This window comes from Anneissia japonica, unplaced genomic scaffold (genome assembly GCF_011630105.1).
Source record: "Anneissia japonica isolate Jap-2015-1 unplaced genomic scaffold, ASM1163010v1 scaffold287850_len318503_cov185, whole genome shotgun sequence".
NCBI lineage: Eukaryota > Metazoa > Echinodermata > Crinoidea > Comatulida > Comatulidae > Anneissia > Anneissia japonica.
The window spans coordinates 223,422-248,034 of NW_022705232.1; the positions used below are offsets into that span (position 1 = coordinate 223,422).

Consider the following 24,613-nt stretch of genomic DNA (forward strand, 5'->3'; position numbering starts at 1 on the left):
TTAATTATAAAGTACAATTTATGTTTTATAAAGAGGTATAGCATAGTAAATCATGTTTTTAACACAGGAAACTCTCATATGGTAACTAAAACAATGCTAGTTCAGAGTATTACTAGTACTACTGCACTGTAATATACCTATTTTAATACAATACTGAGATAGGCTTTTCTTTTTAAATCTTGATTTCAGAGGTCAAAAAAATGTTTCAATTTTTTTTCAATCATATAGTGGTGTAGAATAGTCTTTTAAGAACATTTTGCTGGAAAAATTTTTGGATACGGTGCTTCGTTATGGAGTTATGATTTTTTAAATAACATGATGTCAGAAAATAAGCCCAAAAGCTTACCTTATTTCTGTTGGTTACGCACTGCTGATTCGCAATGTTTGTCATCACTTCATGATGTCTACCGATTCGTGAAAATGGCCTATATGAGAAGTAGTCCCAATGTAGTTCTTCCTTTATAGTTTGAATATTAAGCAAAAATCAATATATACTAACATTGAGTTGAAGATTTTTCAGTATGTAATTATTTTAAAGCTTGATTCCAAACTGAATAATAAGTACCAAATTGTCAAGATTTTACTTTGTGTAGGATTTTGCTAATGTTGAGTTGAAGATTTTTCAGTATGTAATTATTTTAAAGCTAGATAGTAATACAGTACCAAATTGTCAAGATTTTATTTTGTGTATGGTGCATAAAACAGTGTACTAAAAGTATGCTGTTTCCAAGGCTTAGTTATAAATTTGGTAAAATGACAGTAGGCATATAAGAAACAAAATATATACTACTGTAGTTTATCTTGAATCTAGGTGTCAGAGGGAACTTGTTGTAGGTATAGTCAAACAATTCATTATACATAATGTTTCCTATGTACTTTCGTTTTTCTTTCAATACTAATGTATTTTTGGATAGGAATGGTGTTTATAGGCTGCTTGGTCATTGACCCCTTGGGTGAGGCACAGTAGGAGAAATTCTTGTAACCATTGTGGTAAGGCCCAGAATATTGCCATCATTAAGTGATGGATGGTAGGCATACTTTGTTGGGAAATACCACATTATGAAATCACTGGGTGATCAAGCTTGGAACCAATGAATTTGAAATAATTGTTAGAATCAAGGAGGGGCTATTCACCTGTATAATCAACAGGGTATCCTAATTTGTTCACCTTTCTCAACAGTCAGTTATACCATGGCTGTATTATTGAGAAGATCATCACTCGGCAACAGATCCCTTTTGACGTGAGAAACCAATGTGTTCCTCGTCTTTGGATCATGCGAAGGTGTCTACATTAACTTTTTAATTTTTTTTCATTTCAAGAACATGGCAACAGTTAGGCTTTTATGCACTTCAACACAACAGTTGTGTGATAAACCGTTCGATTTTAACTCATTAATATCTTTAAAAAATATCAATGTTCCACTGACTTTTAGTATGTTATTATGTGTGCATTTCAGAAACATATTTCGCAAAATATTTATGTTGCAATTACCGTTCATTATAATTTTGTCTAAAGATTGACTGGTTCGACTATAAAACTGAGGTGAAGTAAAACCGAAAATTACTCTCACTTTGGGATTGAATTTTCGAATAGTTAACCCTTGTTAACCCTAAAATGACTTAGTTTGGTCATCAATCATTACTTAATCAATATCTGTTGAAATCTTGATAATTCTAATAGAATTATCGAGTTTGATCTAATTTATGAAAATTCAAGTTGAATACTGTGCCATACTTTCAAAGCTCATGTAAATTTTTCATTAAATTCGAATTTTTTTTTTTGGAAAATATTATTATATTTGGTAAATGTATTACTGTTGCTTCTAGGTAGAAACAATTGCGCAGCCTTAGTGACTGTAAGTGGTGCGCATTGAGAAAAGAAGGTGCTTTCCATTTTGCCATGTTCAATTTTTTTGGTAAACTAAGCCCGCTGAGCATTTGGTGGCGGGGAACACATTAGACTTCAAAGGCATCATGTAAACAATTTTCGTGCGCTGCGGCAGCTTAGCTCTCCACTCATTTACATAGCGCTGCAAGTGTGTGAACTTCATATTCAGGATCATGTTCTCTTTCATTTCGTCACTGTTTTTACGAAGAGACACAAACCTCAATTTAGACGAAAACAACGTTTTGAGAAAAACACGTTTGAAGTGGACTACTTCACAAATCCGTAAATTTCACTCAAGATATCAAAATTTTGAATATTTTTTTACATATGTTTGAAGATAAAGCATTATAAAACAATTAAAATGTTCAATTTAATTTTCTTTTCTTAAGTTTAACCCTTTCTAGTCGTATGACATCGCGATGACGCCCTCTTTGACCATACTTTATAGCGAGGGGCATCGTACATACGCCCTGTATAGATTTCATTTTAATAATAATAATTTTTTTTATAGCTAGGCTGCCCTCTGAAGGATTGTTTGAGAGTGATGTAGGAGTATTTCTGTAGAGGGCCTCCTATATTCAGAACAAATAAAATGCCTGCGCCCAGTAAAAACCCGACATTTAGTGTCGATGATGTAATTTCTCAGCTTTGGTACAGCCTCAGGCAATGGTAATGGGGCAGACTGGAAAGAATTAATTAACCTGTTAATTAGCGTAAACAGTTTGTAAAAATGATAAAAATACCCAGCGTAGTTTGTTTACACATGAAAAAGAAAATCCTTTTTTACGTACTATACATGCTCCATTGTCAGACACAAACTTTGTTCTCGCCTATGTTTTACCAATGTAGTCAAAGGTGATTACAGGCCTACAAACCTATTCTGCTAAAACCATTGTTTATGATAATTTCACACATGTGTATTATAGCCTATTCCATGTTATACTGCAGGTAGGGTACCGCTATGCCTAGGAAAGTTAAGGAACATAATCTTTACGTCTAGCCCCAGCCAGACCTCTCTACTCGATGACAACAATAGCAAATTTGCCACACACGAGTCTTCCGATAACCTACTGAAAGTTTGTCTGTTCGTGAAAATGAAAAATCCATTTTTTATCAGTTTGTGTGCTATGGCTAATTAACCTAATTAACAAAATAGTGTACTGTAGTTGCACTCTTAACAATTAGGTGAAAAGGTAAAGTTTGATGTACATAATCATGTCAAAGAAAAAAAAATTGAAAAAATATGATTTTTGAAGTTTGTGTCTCTTCGTGGTGTCGGTGATGATTTGCTTAGCACTAGAAAAGGATCACAGAGAAATTGAAATTGAAATTATTTGATATCCTTACCAACAGTATTGTTTTGGACTTAATTTTAAAAATAAAACAATTTCTGGTCTGACATTTAAAAAAGAACCAACAGTATAGTTTGGACTTGATTAAAATAAAACAATTTCTGACATTTAAAAAAAAGAAGAAAGGAAGCCAGGCCTTTTCTGACCATCTGCTTATTTCAGATAATTATTGTGATGAGCTATGTCTGTTCCAGCAACTTTATCTAAAAGTATTGCAAATGCAATGCTGCTTACTACAATGAATACATTACAATACAAATCTTTCTTTATTTTGAAAAGCTCTTTCAATATAATTTAAATTTGTCAGGAGGCAAGTTTGTCAAGGGGGTGAGTTTGTAAGGGGTGAGTTTGCTATTGGTTGAGTTGACTAGTTCCCCAGTAAATATAATATAGTTTTGTGACTAGAAATTGCAAATTGCAAGTGAAGTGCTGCGAAGTACAACTGCATATAAATGTTCTTCGAACAAAATTATTTATGCGAGTCAAGTGAAAATAATGAATAATAAAAATATAACAAATAAATATGAGACACGACCCATTGTCCATAACACTGACGAGCTGACGTAGAAACATAGTAAAAACGAGCGTTGGTACCGTGTATGCCAGTCTGAAGCGTCGCCTAAATGTAATAATTAGCACACTGAAATAGGCTAGTAAATAAGTTTAACTGGGTTCGTAAATAATATTGCCTCAAAATATTGTGGCTGAGACATCGGCCGATTAAACGTAGAAATAGGAAACCTAGAAATATAGTAAAAACGCTGAATAGTAATACTCAGCGTCGCGACTTGCGGACGTTGGTACGTGTAGGTTAGTCTACAAACGTCGCCTAAAGTAATTGATTTTACCCGGCAGAACGAAAGAAGGAAAATCCACTTTTCAGTCGTCTTAGGCGCTTGTTTTTTGACAAACAATGACCTTTCAGAGGTCAAATTGCTGTCAAGAATATGAATTGGCTGCTTCGCAGCAATAAAGGGTGTACTGCACAAATCTGCCTACAAAAGAAGTCTATAGGGTATTTGAAGGTGATTAATTGTGCTACCAAGTCCTCAAAAATACCCCCGTAAATGCAGCACCTACCCGTATAGAAATATTTAAGAGTGAGCCCCCCTGGTGTAGTATTCACAACACGGAATTACAATTGCATTACAAGTCGGTCTTAAAGCAAGATTTGGAATACTGTATCTTAATTTATGAATGATTTAATGTTGGGTTAATCTAGATTCAACTTGTTTAACATGATTTTTTCATAAGTGAATTAAAAGCGATTCCAAGAATGAAACAAAACAAAGTAATGATTATAAGGCCAATTAAAAAAAAAAGAGTAGTTTCTCATGCTAATATTTTGGAAAAAGGAGAATGAGGGAACTCTTTTCTATTTTTGTTCAACTCCGAGATGGCAAATTCAAGATAGTCGATGGGAAACAGCTCTACTTTCTCACTTGCTTTCAAGACACATTGAAAGCAAATGAAAAAAAGCACTATTAAACATGTTCTTACCATGTGTTCCCAACCACGAACGATTGAGAGAAGAATCGTACTGATGTGAATAAACTGAATTAGCACCTCCAGCTATTACTACAGTAGTCACGTGACATACAGTAGTGGACACTAAATGTAAACAGCCACATCGTAAACCACAGTGCGCTCACTGAACACAGTATATTGAGAGAGTTATGATGTTTTTGAGACAGTGACCCAAAGTAAAGTAAGGCAGTAGGCCTATATTAAGTCTGACCAGGGCCTGGAACGGAGGAAGTTGTTATGCCTCAACTATCTCTGTAGTCGAGTAGGTTTAAAGTAGAAAATAACCCTTAACGGTACTGATTGCTCAACCAAACTTGGTATAGGAAACAGGCTGGTGATAATAGGCCCGGTATGGTTCATCTTAATGCCAATACGTAATTAATAATATCTGTTATGTCATATGATGATCATTATCCTCGGTAGTAACTACAAACATCCTATGATTTAATTTTGGATTTAAAATAACGGTAAAATAATACTCTTGCAACGATTGGGGCGATTCGGTTTTTTTTGTTTAATTCTGCGATAGCATTTGCCATGAATAATATCCTTGACTTCGGCCAAGGCTTAAAAAATACCTCAGCCGGTGACGACTCCACTGGAGCAATATGCACGTTGTGAAGGTACTGTAATTTCCTTGAAAAACTTCAGGCTTTATTCCCACTATTTATTGGAGCCTTACGAAACCAAACTGATACTGTAAGTGTTCGAAATTTAATTTTGGAACACTATAATTCAAACATTTGCAACATCTATGATGTGACTTACATCAACAACAAGATGAAGCCATATTCAGTGCACTGTCGTCTTGCAATCTCGATAGACATAAAACAAACCCAAATACCCACTGTATGTCGCGTGACCTGAGCCACTGATTCAGTCTATTAGCCAGATTTTTGTACATACACTATCGTAAAATTAAGGAAATTAAAAAAAAAAAGAAAAGTGGTGAGGCAGAGAAAATGGATGCACAAGCGGACGAAAAACTAGTAATTTTTTTATTTGTTCTAATGCTACTTTTACATAATTTAATGTACATTCCTTTATCTGTTAATTGGTATTATTTATATTTCTAGGATATGATACATGTGATGTTCTGTTAACCACTGGCTACTATTTAACACCCAAGCAGTGGCAGCCGAAGGGATGTATGATGCACAAGTACAAGGCAGGGTAAAGTTAACCGTGCGATCAACTCTAAAATGCTTATTTGTACAGCTGATCATTACACGTACCAACTGCAAATCATACAGCCAGCCATCCAAACAACTCCAAATTAATTTGCCTTACCGACTGAACAAACAACTGTTATTTTCTCGATTGTCATGTTTTTTTATACGTGTTCTAGCCAAAATTAAACAAACGATACGAAATATTTCAAATATCAAGCTGAAATATATCACAACAACCTATTTTTATGTGTACATGAGTTGCAATGATATAATGATTTGAAATGCTGTATTCTGATGGTACATGGATAGTCACAGTACACTTTATTTTTAGAAATTATAGTTAAGAATATACAGTAAGACTCATTATTGTTTCATTTAATCCATATTATCATTATTATTAACAAAGAGTCCACATTCACCAACAGAGGAGGTGGTCTACACTAATACAGAAGCCCATGGTTGGGGCTGAGCTCATTAGCTCAACCCGCCCTCGATAAACTAACGTTACGTTATCTCACTATATTAATTGGATTAACACATTATCAAGAGAAGTACTGAGTGTTTAACACTGGTGTCCTTGGATTCAATTATAGGTAAACGGATTAGTTTAGCTTTTTTATGAGGTTTTAATTGTTCTTTACCGCCGAAAGTGCGGTATTCTAACGTTAGTTTATGGAGGGCTGGTCGGCCTAATGTAAGCCAAAACAAAACCCCTCTACTGTAGATGTCTGGAAATGACATTCTCTAATAATTAATTTAAAAATACTTAATATTTAATAAGTTTTAATTTTAAAATAGTAAGTTCAGTATTCTAACTACATCAAAGCTAGTTGTAATATAAAATACAGTAGTTATTGCCATAATCTAAATCTCTTTCATTCTAGCGGTTTTCTCATTTAGGCCTATAATTTACAATTCAAAGACACATTCTTAGGTCTACATTAATCATTACATAAAATGGGTGAACACGTTATAATCACTTTGAAGATTTTCTTATGGCTGGCCATGCAAATAATCGATCAAGAGCTGTTCACATGTCATCTGTGCAAGAAATCAATTTGTTACACGGCTAGGCCTAGCCAATAATCAGTTGCTTTGGAGTTGATTGCACAGCCGGTTGTGCGAATCACCTTGGCCATCCAGAACATATTAAATTTTTGTATTGTTTATATTGAATTTCATTTCATTTTAGGCACAAGCGCCAAGGGTATGCCAATATGTGAACATAATCACTGTCCTACTTGGCATATCCATATAACAACATGTTTTTTAACATCTGATTTCATGTTACTGTTGGCAGAGATAGAATTCAATTGCATAATTTACACTTCCTGTCAACAAGACATTTCAGCCATCTGTTAAACGTGACAGGAAATATAGTCAGTATACCAGGAAATGAAATGCTTACCCCTACAGAGAACCAAATTTCTTGCCATGCGCACCGTTGTTGGTTTTTACCGCACCAGCATATCTGCATATTAAAATGTCATTCTATATACAGTATTGAACTAATATTAATAAACAGAATTAAACTTAATGTTAATGCAGTTTGTGTTTCCTGAAGCATTCTAAACTAGCTCAGCTACTGTATAGTAGGTGAAATGCAAGATTACCATGAAATGAAATTCTCGCCCTCAACTTAACATTACGCAAGGTAGACAAACTAAAAAAAAAAAATAAACCAACATTTTTTACAAGTTCACAATCAGTATTAATTTTTTTTTTGCTTTTCCATATATTTTTTGCATATTAATTTTCTAATTTTTTTTTACTTTCAACAGTAGTTCTCACTATGTCAATGAAGGAAAGCAAGTTCTGTTTTAGAAACAGTCATAGTAAATTGAGTTATCAAATATTTTTTGTGCTGGAATATAACCCGTATTATTAATTACAGGTGTTCTTGTTTTGGCTTTAAAGTTTACTGAAAATTTCCATTTTGCTTGTAGAGAAATTGGACGGTGTCTTCAAAACCAGCGTGTCGCATTCATTGGTGACTCTAGAGTGCGACAATTATATAACTCATTCCTTACAGAATTTACTGGCAAAGAATTTCATGATGCTATTGTGGTAAGTCACTAGGACCTTCGTAAATGTATTATACCACTTTTAAATACAGAGTAGAGTAAAATTAAAATTAACAGATATGGAAAGTCATTCGTTCCTACAGCAATTAGATTTTATAATGTTTTAGTGTAATTTTCTTATACCTTGTTTAGCGAACCCACCGACAACCAATAATGATGATTTTGAATAAACATAAAATTTTATTTTTGGCCAATTAGCACACCCGCCGCCATGAAAAAATGGAAATTTAAAAAAAAAAAAAAAGTTTTTCTTGAAATGTCCAAAAATATAGATATGTATTTCTTCCTAATTATATAAATTTAAATCATTTACCCCTCCCATTACTGCACTGTTTACTGTACATTCAACAATTTTATTTTTATTTCCTTCCCCATCTGGATGTTTATGGCAAAACTATTTCTCTGATGATCTTTAAAAAAACATGAGTTTGCGAAACAATGAATAAAAAATGTCTCGCCTTAGTAGAATGTTGGCATAAAAGGAACTAAAGTAAAAATAAATTATATTGTATTGTTTTTTTTTACTCCAAAGCATTCAGATCTTTCACATACTGAGCAGTCCACAAACACGTTTGTAGTAAGTTTGTATACTCTTTAATTTTTTGTTTATATCCAACATCGTTTTGAAACTTGCTGTCTCTTGCACCATATATAAGTGTTATTATTTATTATTAAAATATGTAAAGCAAGTAATAATTTTTGCTTCATTTTTACAATGCATTTATTGTAGTCATTTGTGTTTATCATAATTATCAATATATTTATAATTATTATAATAAATATTCGGCCCTATAAAAAATATTATTAGTGTTTCACCCTATCTGGGCAGGAAAAGTGATGAGGGAGGCTTTTTTTTAAATATTTTTTATTTTGCTAAAGCCAAATATCACCCTTGGGTTGTTTGCTGGTGCATTGATATTCAAAGTAAAACATGATTTAGATAATGCAAACAATATCTACTAACTATTTAATAAAATAAATGAAAAAAAAATAAAATTAAAAAAAATAAATTTTTTTTTTTTCAAACAATTTTTTTTTTTTAGTACCATAAAAGACATGTGCCCGGGGTGATAAACTAATAATTTTTTTTATTGGGCCTTATGCCATAATGATAGTTCAATGTGTTTGGTGGTTAAGATTCCAAACTTGCCTTTCTAGAATCCTAGAATGCCAGGGTTTCTCTCATAATCAAAAAGTTTCTTCCTAATGCCTCATAATTTAACTAAATCCTGGTACAAACTGCATACTGTAATATAGATGTTAAAATATAATATGCAGTAAAGGTAGGTAGGTAGGTAGTGGAGATGTGCGCTTAATAAATCTTATTATTATTATTATTATTAATAACCCACAACTAGCACTGAATTACGTAGGCTTTTTAGTGACTAGCAGTTGTAAAGAGGCACTTCATGGTAGCTAAATGTTCACATAATTCTACAACAGCAGCTGAAATTAACCTTAACATTGGGGTAACCCCCTACTTTTCCGAAAGATGCAATGGGTTCTTAAAGTGCACACAAACCAGATGTATAAACTGGACCTCCATGTTAAGTCCTTATCCGAGAAGACTTGGTTCTACCAACTGGACCATGGGCAAGAAGCAGTTGGAACCAGCGCCAATGCTAAGACTGTAACTAAAGGCGCCCTTACCTTGCCTAAACATGAATAACATGAATAGCAAAATATTTTAAAATACCTTTATAGATCAAATAAGACATTAAAATATCTTATTTGATCTATCAAATATTATGTTTATTATTATTTTTTGATTTATATGTTTACCAGAGTATTTTCATTTTCTTATAACAGATAATTTTGAACCATACATAAACTTGCATTTTCAAACCTGGTGGACAGGTTTTTTTTTTGTTTTTAACCTTAATTAACATGATAGAAAATAGGTAGATATTCTCAGTGCACCTATTTTGGAATCAACAAGCAAAATCAATTTTAGAAATATGAAATTTGCACTGTATGAAAAACATATTTCTAATTGTCTCTTTCATTCGCAGGAGTTTCGATGGCAACCTCACATTAACGATTCGACCATTGACTTGTATCAGACATGGATATCTGTAAGTAATTTTCCATAAACCTATGAAGAAATTTTCCTTAATTATGGTATGAAAGAAAATTATACTGTTTTACTTCGATATTGTAAGTTTCCTACAGTCCTGTATAGTGTTTTATTTATTTAATTTTTTAATTCATATCTTAAACTTCACTATTATTCCATTCTCTTAAAATATTAGGAGTGTCCAACTTATGTTTCTAACAGTTTATTTAAAATTTTTAATAATAGATTACCTCTAAATATGTTTGAGTTAGTTGATCATTGGCATAAAACAAGATTTATTATTGCCTTTCTCTTCTGGTGTTAATTTTTTTCGATTTCTAATTTTGCTTTTTTTTAGGGCTATCATTTGGGGCTTGCCATACCAAAACCAGTCACGTCAGTGACAAAAACATGAAATGACTTTTTAATATTCATATTCTCTACATTATAAGATTTAAAATAATGGGTCTACTTGCTATATTGCTACAGTTACTGTATGCTAAATGTAGCTTCTGTGTAAAATAATTTTTAATGGAATTTGTGCAAAATAAATACATAATAATAATAATAATTATTATTATTATTGCACTAAATTATACAATACTGGTAAATTCTTATGGTAATTACTCTGTTTAACAATTAGCGACAGTACGCTGGTTTTGCGTTGTTAAGCCTTATTTGGAATTATATTTGCCTTGAATTATTAATATACATCAAAACATGTCTTTTGTTCTGCTAAGATTTATTCTTTTAAGAATATAATAAACAAGGCCATATGTTGATAAATATTCATCTGATTTTTGTACTGTATAACAAATGTATTTAAATGGTCTTTTTTTTCAAACCCCACAATACAGTATGTCAGGTTTAATTGAAATTAAATTGTTGGTTTGAGAAAAATATTAGGTGTGCCCAACTTATGTTTCTAACAGTTTATTTTAAATTTTTAATAATAGATTACCTCTAAATATTTTTGAGTTAGTTGATCATTGGCATAAAAAAAGACTTATTATTGCCTTTCTCTTCTTGTGTTAATTTTTGTCGAGTTTGAATTGCTTTTTTGGGGCTTGCCACGCCAAAACCAGCATTAATGACTAAATAAAACTTGAAAAAAACTTTTTAATATTCATATACTCCACATTATAAGATTTAAAATGATAGGTCATTTATTAGAATCCATTTAATGTATTGCCACATTTATTCTAAAAGTAGTTTCTCTGTAAAATAATTTTTAATGGAATTTGCATAAAATAAATAATTAATAATAATTATTATTATTGCACTAAAGTATACAATACTAGTACATTCTTATGGTAATTACTCTATTTAACAATTAGCGATAGTATGCTGGTTCTTATTTGGAATTATGTTTGCCTTGTATTAATAATATACAATACATCAAAACATGTCTTTTGTTCTGCTAAGATTTATTCTATTCAGAATATTATAAACAAGGCGATATGTTGATAAATATTCATCTAGTTTTTGTACTGTATAACAAATTTATTAAAATGTCTGTGTTTTTTCAAACCAACAATATATCAAGGTTAATGAAATTAAATTGTTGGTTTGAGAAAAAGTAATATTAATATAAGGTCGGCTGTAGTATGTTTTTGTTTTCATTTCAGATTTTGTTTATAATTTTTTTTTCTTTTATCAAAATTTGGGTTATATAGTAGAAAGTTATACTTGAGCTGGATCTCAGGCCTGATATGAGCTGTGCTATTTGTGTTGCCTCTGGCATAAATTTCAATAATAATATACAATAAAGTTCGCTTACACATTCATGATACATTAATCTTTGTGACAATATATTACAGTAGAACCTCTCATTTACGAACCCCGATTTTACGAATTCCCGATTTTACGAACGTAATATAAAGGTGATGACGTCATAAAAATTGAAGCGAAAGATTAAAAAAAAAAAAAAAACCCGCTCGAATTGTACCTGTTATTACCATGCATACAACACAACACAACATACTATACAGTACTATATAATTCTCAAGTGAAGGAGGCCCTCTAACAGGCCTCTTCAAAGTTTTTTATGGCTTCACACATGTGCATGCGACAAATTTTACTTCTCTTTCAAACATCGTTTTCAGTTTTAAAATTCAACATAGTGCCTGATTGTTTTATTGATTGATCAATATATATAATAAACAAGTATCTATGGAAGTTGTGTTGGAATAAAATCCACAATCTAGGTATTTAAGAAGGTAACAATGTCCGATAAAAACAAATTTGTGCAGGGCCTAGAGTGGGATCAGAATGCTTAGAAGCTCAGGCTGCCAACTGTAGGCCTAGGCCCCCTCAGACTTAGCTGCGTAAGCCTGTAGGCCTAGTCTAGGCCTAGTTTATGCTAGTGTAAGTAGTATCAGTGCAAATATATAGGAATTTGGGTCAACCCTGATTTTACGAATACCCGAATTTACGAACGGCTCTGGGCCCGTGCAGTACGTAAATGAGGGGTTCTACTGTATATTATTTTATTTTTTCAATATTAAATTATGTAATTTTCCTGTTTGCTTTGTATTTTAGAATATTTTAATCACATTTAATATATTTGTTTTCTTATGAACAAACAATCAGTGTTTCTTGTTTTACTTTTTTTCTACAAGGGTAAAATACAGAAGCCAAATCTTATTATTCACGGTGCCGCTACCTGGGCTATAAAAGATTTCAAGGGAGAGTTCTCAGCCATAGAGCAGTACAAAAGTAAGGCATTAGATAGTAGGTTTGACAACCCAGTGCCTCCAATGCACAATGGATGCACTCATAGAATCAATGGGCATGTTTCTACTGATAAACACAGAATAATCGATTTTATTTAACTGCTTTTTTAGTGAGTGCCAGACAGCTTGCCCGCATTGTAACTGCATCTTTGCTTTTACGAAAATCGGTTTTCATGTCGGAACTTACGTCACCATTTTGTTTATACAACACGTTTTCAAAACTGTATAGTATCTTTCTCACCAACAAGATAATATACTTGAATTATTGTCTTGTTTCATGTGAATTTCGGTCATGATGATGAGGAGGAGGACACAGTGTGCAGTGAGATGTCGAATGCTTTCAGCTGTGCTCATCGGCACAACAAAAGAGGAAAACGGTAGGCCCACAAGAAGAGTGGAGAGGCCTAAGCCCAATATATCTCCCCACAACATAATTACAAAACGAGTAATTTCATCACTCCACAAGTTGTTGATGATTTAGCTTGTAGACCTACAGTACGACATGAAGAAGAGGACTAATCATTTTGAAAGTTCACGCGTGATATGATCGTGGTTCAACCTGGAGGTCACATTTCACCTGATAATTGCTATTTGTGTTGCTGCTAAAAAGTGCACAGCCAAAATCGGTTATTTGCTGTTCAAACACACTATCCATTATGTGTATTCAATCAATTTTTTTTAATTGCTTTTTCGAACTGGTCCCGTTTCTACTGCGAGAAAAAATGCGATTTTTAATCAATTGTTTTTCCAGTAAAAACAGGCCCAATGACTTTTTGCCTGAACTTGTGTCTTCTTTTTCCATGTGTACCATGGGAACTTTTTAAGGTAACTACCAGTAAGAGTATAAAACAGTTCATGACAGCATCAACACTGAGTGGATATATTTTATGAAAACATAAAGAATCTTGAAACATTCTTTGACATGCAGTGGTCGGAACAACACATGACCAGAATGACACCAAGAAGAAACAACCCAAGCTGACACCAGGACAAAACCAACTATTGTACACAACTGTAGCTTCTTAAGGCTTTTTTTGAGGTCAATACATTAGGATGGGTTGTAATTATAACATCATAACTTTACAGTACATAGTAATCATGGCCTTCATAGAAGTCTGATTATTATTATTGTTGTTGCTGTTGCCGCTGTCATCAGAACGTTTAGTAATAGTTATTATTTTTAACGATGGTTATTATTGCTGTTATTTATTAATGTTTTTTTCTGTTCATTTTATTATTAGCTAATTTGAGCAAAGTAGCATTACAAATGGACACACTGAACAAGGACCCAGACGTGAAAATTGTGTGGATATTGCAAGGTTAGTCTTTTGTCGTTAAATTTATAGGAAATAATAGCTAGGCCTATTAACAAGACTTTGATCACATTAAATGCCATTTAACATTTATCTCTTCAAACAGACTCTGCCTTGCCATTTGGATACTCCTTTTTTTATCATGCCTACAGAAACTTTTAATGTTTACAGATATGACTGTATAAGCTCTGGTCTAGACATGATGATAATGGTGATACAAGCTTACCTTGTATACCTGACATTATCCAGGGCAGCGACGATAGTGCTTCTTCCATGGCCCACTCCTTTACTATAAAGCATGATCAAATTTTGTTCTGACAGGCAGAAATTTAATAGTGCATGCTTAGCTTAAAGCTCTGTCCTAAATATCAAGTTATTAGTCCATATATGGCTGTGATATGACATCTTCATGCCAATATCTGATTAAATCACTGAGTGTGGGATGAACTTTTTGTTGTCTATATAAACACTACTCTCCAAGATGTGATCAGACATGATTGAATCCAACAGAAATAGTGCATGCTTGGCTAGCTCTCTACCCTGTCAAGTACCATAAAACCTTGAATTGAAGCCCTGAGCTTTTTTTTCTTTTTGCGAACTTTGGATGGGCTTTTTTTTAAGGCTACTTTTGCAAAGTAAAGAGGGGGGCTTCTTTTCAAAATGAATGCTGTAAATTTTGTGAATTTGTACTATGAAACAATAACTAAGGCCACTGTAACATCAACAATAATAATAATAATAATAATAATAATAATAATAATAATAATAATAATAATAATAGTATTAATAATAATAGTATTAATAATAATAATACTGTAATAATAATAATAATAATAACAATAAAAGCAATAATTAATAATGTACTACAATAATTATAATAACATAAGTCTGCTTGATACAATACTCATGTAATAACAATCTATTGTGCCTTTACCTTGTACCTTGTTTTCCATGAATTGTAAAATCAACAATGTTTACCTTGTTGCAAATAAAGAGATTTCATTGATTGTATTTGATTCAATCTGTATCGTGAAGTGTATTTAACTGGCATTAAATCAACAAAACTATGTATAAGCCAAGCTTGTTTCAATATATTTTGTTTATTTGAAATTTATGTACGCCGTATGTACTGTACTATCTCGAAAAGAAGCCTATGCCAGCTTGAAAAGAAGCCCATAGGCTTCTTTTCGAGATATTCAAGGCTAATTTTGTTGACAAAGCGTACAATGATCATTTCTTGAGTGTTTCCTTAGTAAACCAACCTTTAATACCAATGAGTGATATTGTAACCAGACAGTACAAACACTTAAATCTACTTGACAAATCTGATAGTATAAGCAGAATGTATAATTAAATCATACGTTGTAGATTATTAAAAAGTGGCATCTCATTCTCACCGCTGACAGATGGTATTAATTGTAATGCAAAAATATAATTAGAATGTGCATCCAATGTTCAAATTATACCCAAACACATATGTGTGCTGTACCTGCCATGTGTAATCAATGTTTTGTTTTGCATTTTAATATTTTGGTTCAATTTTGTGTATTATTTTTTATGTTTACTACAGATACGATTGTAAGGGCAGGCCCTAGAAAAGACCCGCTCTGGTCTAGACATGAGGATAATGGTGATACAAGCTTACCTTGTATACCTTTGGGGGGGGGGAGGGGGTGGTGTTAGAATTGGCATTACCCAGGGCAGCGACGAGGATGCTTCTTACATGGCCCCACTCCGTTACTATAAAGTATGATCAAATTTTGTTCTGACAGGCAGAAATTTAATAGTGCATGCTTAGCTTAAAGCTCTGTCCTAAATATCAAGTTATTAGTTCATATATGGCTTTGATATGACATCTTCATGCCAATATCTGATTAAATCACTGAGTGTGCGATGAACTTTTTGTTGTCTATATAAACACTCTCCAAGATGTGGTCAGACATGATTGAATCCAACAGAAATTTAATAGTGCATGCTTGGCTAGCTGTCTACCCTGTCAAGTACCATAAAACCTCGAATTGAAGTCCTGGGCTTCTTCTTTTTTTTTTTGCGAACTTTCCATAGGCTTCTTTAAGGCTACTTTTGCAAAGTAAAGAGGGGGCTTCTTTTCAAAATGAATGCTGTAAATTTTGTGAATTTGTACTATGAAACAATAGATAAGGTCACTTTAACATCAATAATAATAATAATAATAATAATAATAATAATAATAATATTAAAATAAAAGTAATAACAATATATAATATAATATTAACAAGCAATAATTAATAAGAATGTACTACAATAATTATAATAACAAAAGTCTGCTTGATACAACTATACTCATGTAATAATAAAGTACTACTTTTTTTTTGTATAGTATCTTATTCATATTTTAAATATTTTTGTACAGTAATCTATTTCATATTTTAAATATTTTATATAGTATGTGTAATTAATATTGATGTTTTCCATGAATTGTAAATTGTAAATTCAACATTGTTTTAATATATTGTTGCAAATAAAGAGATTTGATTTGATTCAATCTGTATCATGGAGTGTATTTAACTAGCATTAAATCACCAAAACTAGCTATAAGCCAAGCTTGTTTTCAATTTATTTATTTATTTTTTTAAAAATTCATGTACAGTGTGTGTACTGTACTATCTCAAAGAGAAGCCTATGCCAGCTTGATATTCAAGGCTAATTTTGCAAACTAAAGGATGGACTTCATTTTGAGATTAAGCCCACTGGGCTTTAATTCAAAGTTTTACAGTATGGGTATGTTCATTGTGCCCCTATGTCAGTAAATTTTTTTCACATTAATCTTCCTATTGTGTACAAAATGATCATTTCTTTAGTGTTTCCTTAGTTAACCAACCTTTAATACCAATGAGTGATATTGTAACCAGACAGTACAAACACTTAAAATGTACTGGATAAATCGGATAGATAAGCAGAATGTATGATTAAATCATAATGATCATTTCTTGAGTGTTTCCAATAGTAAACCAACCTTTAATACCAATGAGTGATATTGTAACCAGACAGTACAAACACTTAAATCTACTTGACAAATCAGATAGTATAAGCAGAATGTAAATTAAATCATACGTTGTAGATTATTAAAAATTGGCATCTCATTCTCACCGCTGACAGATGGTGTTAATTATGCAAAAATATAATTAGAATGTACATCCAATGTTCAAATTATACCCAAACACATATGTGAGCTGTATCTACCATGTGTCATCAATGTTTTGTTTGGTTTTTTAATATTTTTGTCCAATTTTGTGTATTATTTTTCTTTTGCAGCTCCAGTAGTTGAACCATTATTAAGTGGACCAAGAAAAGTAATCACTAACAATCAAATTGATCTTTATAATGATGTAGCATATGCACAGTTGTAAGTGTATTGCTGTTTTGTCACTCTTCTACTTAACTCTCTGCGGTAGCGTATCTATTCCGTGCATGCAGAGCGCAGGCCTAGTTTTTACGCTCAAGTAGATAAAAATTGCCTTGTATCACCTTACCTCGTGCACGCTACTCACAGCTGCAGAAGTAGACTACTTGTTCTGCAGACTGACTTGTTGAATGGTTCCACCTTTACATATTGACCCATTGAAACTGTTGAAATAAAAAAAATCTCGCTCACATAGTTAAAAATCACGTCATATCACCTTAGGCTAAAAAAAAAAATGTTGTTTGCCCTCCAGCACCCTCCCCAGCTCAATGAAAAATAGGGGCGGCGTTTATTAAAAAAAAAAGTTTTTCTTTTTAAAAAAAGTTTTTTTTAATTTTTTAAATTTTTTTTTTACAAATTTAGGAAAGTGATCTATATAAACATTGATCTATTAAACATTGCGATTTAATATGTTAATTTTGGTGACGGGAGAAAAAAAAAGCATTAGCATTTAAAGGGCAAACAAACATTTTCTTTTAGGCCTTCTTGTAAGCTAGTTCCTTTTACATATTGAGTCCCCCACATCAACCTCCTCTTCCCACCATTTTAAGACTCCTAGATTTGCCCCTGTCTCTCTGGCCTTTGACTTTATCTAGAGGAACTAATAATTATTTATGAAATTCAGTGCAAAATTCTAATATTATTAATATTGTATAATTTCGTTCTTTGTAACATGTTCAGTAGAAATCTGCTTTTGTCTCAAAGGGCCAGTTATGCTTTATAAAGTCCCTTTATCAGGCTTTGCATTGGAGTATTTAGTCATGAGTAGTATCTTTAATTTGATGTTTTTTTTTTTTAAATTTCAGTCGAAATTCAGATATTCAAGTTTGGCAGTCAGTGAGGAAAACTGCATATTTTTCTCAATCTCCTCCAAAAGATGGTCTACATGTACCTGATGATGTTATTGAAACAGTAAGTTGTTTATTACTGATTCTCTTGTGTTGTTTTTTTCATCAATTCAAATAATTTTTGTTGAGTGGTGAATCCAGAAGAGTGGGGTTTCTTTATTTTCAAATGTTAAGCATTCAAATTAATTCCCATCTGTGTTTTTTTAATTATAGGTCTATCCCAGATATTATATAAATAGCGTATTTATTTGAATAAAAACGCCCAGCTTTTAATAAACCCCTCTAGAGTCTCATTTGAAGTAAACGGATCCCTCAAATATTTTTTTCTCATGTATACATTCCCCCGCCTATAAATGACTGTAAACAAATCTAATGAAAGCAACATTAGGCGTGATCTACAAATTATCCCCAACGACAGAAACGGGTCAAACACGTTTACTATTGTTATATGACAAGATCCCAAACGCGTCTGTGAAATGCCATTTGGAAGCTTGTCGTTCGAGCCGTTTATTCCGTTTGGAAGTTAACTCCTCCCCTTTTCATATGGCTGACTGCTCGTGCCTATATTTATAATTGTAGTAGCCTGGTAGTAAAATGCTAGCCTACGCTAGGTGACAGTTCACGAAGAAATGTTTATAATAAAAGCCTAAATTTAATTATTTTTCTTGTTTGGGAAAACCCCAATGTTTCTTGTATTTTAGTAGGCTAGGCCCTACCGTTACCTGTAGGTTTTATAGAAGAAAAAGCAATCGCCAGTAACCTTGCTACCCAGATTATATTGTGCAATGTTCGTTCGAAATGACCTATCAAAACAAGTACCTTTTGCCCAACTTTCTAATTCCCACGTGCCTGCACAGCCCGCACCGCGAAATACAGTGTGTAAACACTGACCTGGATCAGCTGCAGTTGAAGAAGTTCGTTGTGGCGATATCACGTGATCGCACGTAGAACAACGTATGCTACGGCATTGTGTTTTACTGTGGCTTTATGAATTTAATACATGTTTGTATTATTATATGTATTATTATGTTTTAAAAATGGTTAAACCATGGCACATGTTTATATTGCTGAACAAGGCAGTCGGCTATTCTCTTCTTGCGGAACACAGACGCGTTTGTCGCCCAAAACAATAGAAACAATGGCAAACGCGTTCAACAGCACAAACCCGTTTAGACGCGTCTGGGACATATTCCGACTAGCTTATTAATATTCATGAGGCACGATAATTAGACGATCGCTTTCCCAGACGCGTTTGTAATACATGGTTTTCCCAGACGCGTTTCTGTCGTTGGGAATAATTTGTAGATCGCGCCTTATACTCAACACATCCTATTAATGCTCTATTCCAGTAGAATTGCATTTTTTCTAACCTGGTTGGGAACAATAAGTTTTTTATGATCACGCAGTAAAACATTTCACAGTGTTATGTGTAATTATGTAGTTCCACATTTAGAGTGGAATTAAGGGGTATTTATTTGAGTATTAAAAAAATAATAACCTAAAAAATAAAAGCCTCCCTCAAAACAAAAGGTCAACCTAGAATAAACGGCTCCTCAAAAACTCTTCCCAACATTAAACACTTGAGGCGTATACTCAAATAGATATGGTGTGTTTTTTTTATTATTCAATATATTGGTTTGTATTTATTGTATAAATATATGAATTGTTTATATTATATATAGAATTGCCACCTCCTGCTGAATTGGTTTTGCAATAAAGATATTGACCCAGCTGATGCTACTTGCTGTAAAGGATTACCATTTCCTCTTACTTTACACCAAAAGACACTGATAATTTTCTTTACTTTCTGGTAAGTTTCTTGCAACATACTTACTACTTTACCTAATCCTCATTATTCCATCTGATACATCAACAAACAAGTAATTTCACTCATTCCTACAGTAGTCTTTGTTTTCTTCTCTCCTTTGTTGTCCCACTCAGGATAAATTACTATTACTATGTAAAAAGTAACATACAGAACTGTGTTATAGGGGATCAGATGTTGATGCAAATTACTCTGCCATACTGTATTTCAAAATAAGTAGTTTTTATGCAGTACATAGTACAAACTAAAAAATTTGGCTATGTAAATATAAAACTGTAGTATACAGAACTATGTTGAAAACGTCAACATTTTTTATGTACATTTGGGGAGAGAAAATGTTTGGTAATTGTTAATGGTCCCTAAACCCTCATAACATAAATCAGAAGTTTAAATAGCAGGAGTTTCTCGTAAATCGTGAAGGCCTCCCGCACTCCTACAAGCAAGCAAGAATCTTCCAAAAATTAACCCATCCACAAATTCATAATGTTTGCATGTTTTCACTGCTTTATTATCAATTTTCTCGCGTAAGTCAGTGCCGATGGGTATCAGTATATGCAGCAATATAAAATTATATGTGTGACAGCTCATTAACCAGATCAATGGCCGATTCAAGGGATGGAGAAGCTGGCCCGGGTCTCTAAATATATCAAAATTATGAAAAAATGGGGTAGAAAATATAATTATATTCAAATTGAAGTCTGAGAGGGCCATTTCCGGCCGTAATCATAAGTTTTCTTATCTCATTTCCAACCATGGTGGGGCTGATGTGTTCTAAATCCTCTATCTGTGAAAGTCCTTCAAAACCCCCACCCTCCGAACCGCCATTGCGATTCTCCCCCTATGACTTCCTTATCTAGTCTTTACCTCTTCAAAATTAAAGTCATGCATTCATCGCTGTCCAGACTATCAAATTTTATTGAACAGAAACATGTTACATACCTAAATGTGGTCATGTGATGTCGTCATGACCATATATAAGCACATCATGACTATTATATGAACTCAACAGTTTTTTGTCAAAGGAAATTCAACAGTGAGGACAGAGTATTACGTACTGTAAAACAGGTATTTTTTTTTTTTTTTTTTTTTTTGCAGCTTTTTTGGTTCACTGTTTATGTTTACACGTGTGAAGAAAAAACATGTCAGACAGCCACCGGATGCCGCTTTGTGCGAAGCTGGAGAGGGTCAACTGGCAAATGGTCAGTTACCCAATGGCCACGTGAAGGAAATAGAAAATAGACAGTCGGAGGAAATGAGCTCAAACGAGGAACTTTACAACACATTTGTAGCTCTTACCAAGTTTGGTGTCATATTGGCTTACTTCTACATCTGTGATAGGTATAATAATTTTGTCTTTACTGCCCACTTGCGGAGGCAGTGACACATAAGAATATTTGGTTGGAGGAATAACGGGATACCCCTTATTGCTTCATATGCTAAAAATAGAAATGAACAGTCTTGCTTTTTCGTGATGTTGAAGAGTCATGCAGCTGGCTCTATTTAATATGCCTAGCAAATGTGGCAAAATCCGTCATTTGTCGCACTTTCTACACAAGCACCCAAAACTTACAAGAATCAGAATTTGAACATTTTTGCATTTTATAAAGGAAGATATATGGAAAAAACATTTCTGCAAAATATCATTCACTAAATCTAACTGAAAAGTACATTAATATTATTTTTAAAATAAAAATAATAATAATAAACTATTGATTTTGAAATCTTTGGAAGCTGTTTTCTCAAAACCTACATGGCTGATGTCCAATGAATTAAAAAAAACATAACTTTGCTGATACTCAACCAATTGCCATTGAATATACACTTTTTAAAAAAAAGAATTCACGGAAAATCTAAAAACAAAAAAAAATTTAATTTTTATTTTTTTGCCAGAGTCGGTCACATTATAGTCATCATGATTATGTGATATCACACTATATATATATGGGCAAATCACAGGTATTGGCTCATAGAATGTGGTATTATGAACGTACCTTTACGGTTAAGATTGATCATTTCATTAATTATTCCACCAATGGAGAAATTTACATAAACAGATTCAAGTTTCTTTAGGATTGCATAACTGCCATGGGCAGCTAAGCAAATATTTACTAAACTCCAGTGCTGAGAGTCAGCCGTTGCATCAATAAGCTTTCTCTTGTATACAATGTTTAATATTCTAAACCTGTTTATATTGCTTGTACAACAAAAACAAAAAAAAAAATCTTTTAATCACTACAAGCACATGGATTTACCACAAAGATTTAACTATGGTTTTTCCTCTGAAAATGACAAAAAACTTCTAAAATAATAATTTTGAAATTATAATGCTCATTTACCAGTAACATACAAATGATTAACCTAAACATAGAAAAAATGATATTTAATATTTAAAAAATGTGTACCCTAATTTTTAAACTGGATAATGATAAAAATAATAAAAACACTTAACAGTGATTGGAATGGTTTTCTATAATTTTTCGCTGTAAAATTATGGGCAAACATTTTGTAAAATACACTAATTGATAATTTTTATGTTAATTTTAAAAATGATTTTTTATGACATTTTAAACTCTGATTCTATTGATGTTACCTCTTTTTAGTAAATTGCATTAATTTTTTATGTTTCTGGTTTTCTCTGCATGACAATTTCAACGAAATACTGAAGACACTAGGACAACTAAACATCTTCTTTAAGTATCATGAAACCATGCATGAATTTATACCATCCTCTCTAAATGAGCAGTCAATTACTTTGGAAAATAAAGTTAAATTAAATGAAAAATGAAATTAAATTTCTTTTTTATTTGACCTTTAGAACTGACCTCATCCCTAAGGAACAGAAACACTTCAGCTACCTCCAGTTTTTTGTCGCCTTTGCATACATCGCTGTTGTTGGCTTCTTTTTCGACAGGGAAACGAAACAAGTTAGTTTTTACACGTGACATTAAGCTTCATTGACTCCTCGATCTGTAACTCTGTTGTTTCAAGCGCCCCACATTTAAATAGATACATGTGGAATAGACAAGCCAAACCAGTCACTCGTCGCAAATCCTGTTTCAGAGATATTGGCCAAAACGTGCTGGAATGTCACATTTTTGAAATATATTTTATTGCACTAAACTAACTTTTAATAATAATAATAAAGATTTATAAAGCGCACATCTCCACCAGTGGTGCTCAAGGCGCATATGTATATATGTATACATCATGCTATTCTGTTATTTTCCTCATTTTCAATGTTCAAACAACAATTTTTAACGATTTGGTGATGGCTTCTGCCTGAGAAATGCCCAAAATCATAAACATTGAAGGCTGATTTCTCAAATATTGTTCTTTAAACAGCTGTAAGTTTAAATGCTTGTAACTTCTTAAGGAAATGTTGGATTTAAATGATTCTTTTACAATTTTATAGCTCTCATTTTACTGTTGAACACTGTATTAATTACTAAAATTTGATTTTTGTGACGAGTGACTGGTTTGGCTTGTCTTTGTTACAATTTTAGGAGCAGTAGGATACATGTAGATACAGTATATTTTTGGTCTGTGTTGATTGTATAATGGCATACATTAATTAATATTATATATTTTTTAATTAATGTTTTGTGTATTACACATTTTTAAACATTACATCCTTCAGGATATGTGGCAAAGACAAGCCAAGCTACAGTAGTCACTGGTCGCAAAAATTGATTTTTCGTTATTAATACATGGTTAAAGAGTAGAATGAGAGTTATAAAAAAAGAATCATTTAAATCTGAAAGTTACAAGTTTTCAAACATACAAGTGTTTAAAGAAAAATATTTGAGAAGTCAGCCTTCAAAGTTTACGATTTCGGGAATTTCTGAGGCAGAAACCATCACTGGATCGTTAAAAATCAGTGTTTTAACATTGAATAGTGGGAAAATAATAGCATAGCCTGATGTATAAATATATAAAGGTTAGTTTAGTGCAGTATATTAGATTAAAAAAAAAAATTGGCATTCCAGCATGTTTTGGCCATTATCTCTGGACACCATTTGACGAGTGACTGGTTTTGGTTGTCTTTGCCACATATACTGTATGTATTGAGCAGGACAATTTAGAAAATAAAATTCTTTCAATCAGAAATCCAAACAAAGCAATTTTATATTTTTGGCAAATTTACAGATGTATATATTCTACTGTTTATATTACTCTAATTAAAGAACTTTAATTTGTAATAGTAATCAGTACTGATTTTCAGTATTTTCCCAGTTGAGAATTTTTTACTAGTAAATTTGTCTTTGTAAATACAGACAGCTGATTGCACACCTAGAGGCTTTGTACTGTACCTTTTGGGTGGGAATCAATGATTTGAAAAACAGCAACACGTATAGTCAAAGCCTAGGCCTA

At 32.6% G+C, this 24,613-nt stretch overlaps 1 protein-coding gene across 3 annotated transcripts in view; it reads left to right on the forward strand.

Annotated features, from left to right (window-relative positions):
- Window positions 1-24,613, forward strand: part of LOC117105429 (N-acetylneuraminate 9-O-acetyltransferase-like) — a 35,790-nt gene that overhangs the window by 1,605 nt on the left and 9,572 nt on the right. For all 3 annotated transcript variants that reach the window (XM_033246556.1, XM_033246554.1, XM_033246555.1), the window contains exons 2-12: window positions 5,844-5,940; window positions 7,886-8,006; window positions 8,556-8,600; window positions 10,036-10,098; window positions 12,701-12,797; window positions 14,056-14,133; window positions 17,422-17,512; window positions 18,376-18,481; window positions 20,100-20,227; window positions 21,338-21,580; window positions 23,058-23,166. In XM_033246556.1, coding sequence (XP_033102447.1) covers window positions 5,844-5,940; window positions 7,886-8,006; window positions 8,556-8,600; window positions 10,036-10,098; window positions 12,701-12,797; window positions 14,056-14,133; window positions 17,422-17,512; window positions 18,376-18,481; window positions 20,100-20,227; window positions 21,338-21,580; window positions 23,058-23,166 — 1,178 coding nt within the window. The remainder of the gene's footprint in view (window positions 1-5,843; window positions 5,941-7,885; window positions 8,007-8,555; window positions 8,601-10,035; window positions 10,099-12,700; window positions 12,798-14,055; window positions 14,134-17,421; window positions 17,513-18,375; window positions 18,482-20,099; window positions 20,228-21,337; window positions 21,581-23,057; window positions 23,167-24,613) is intronic.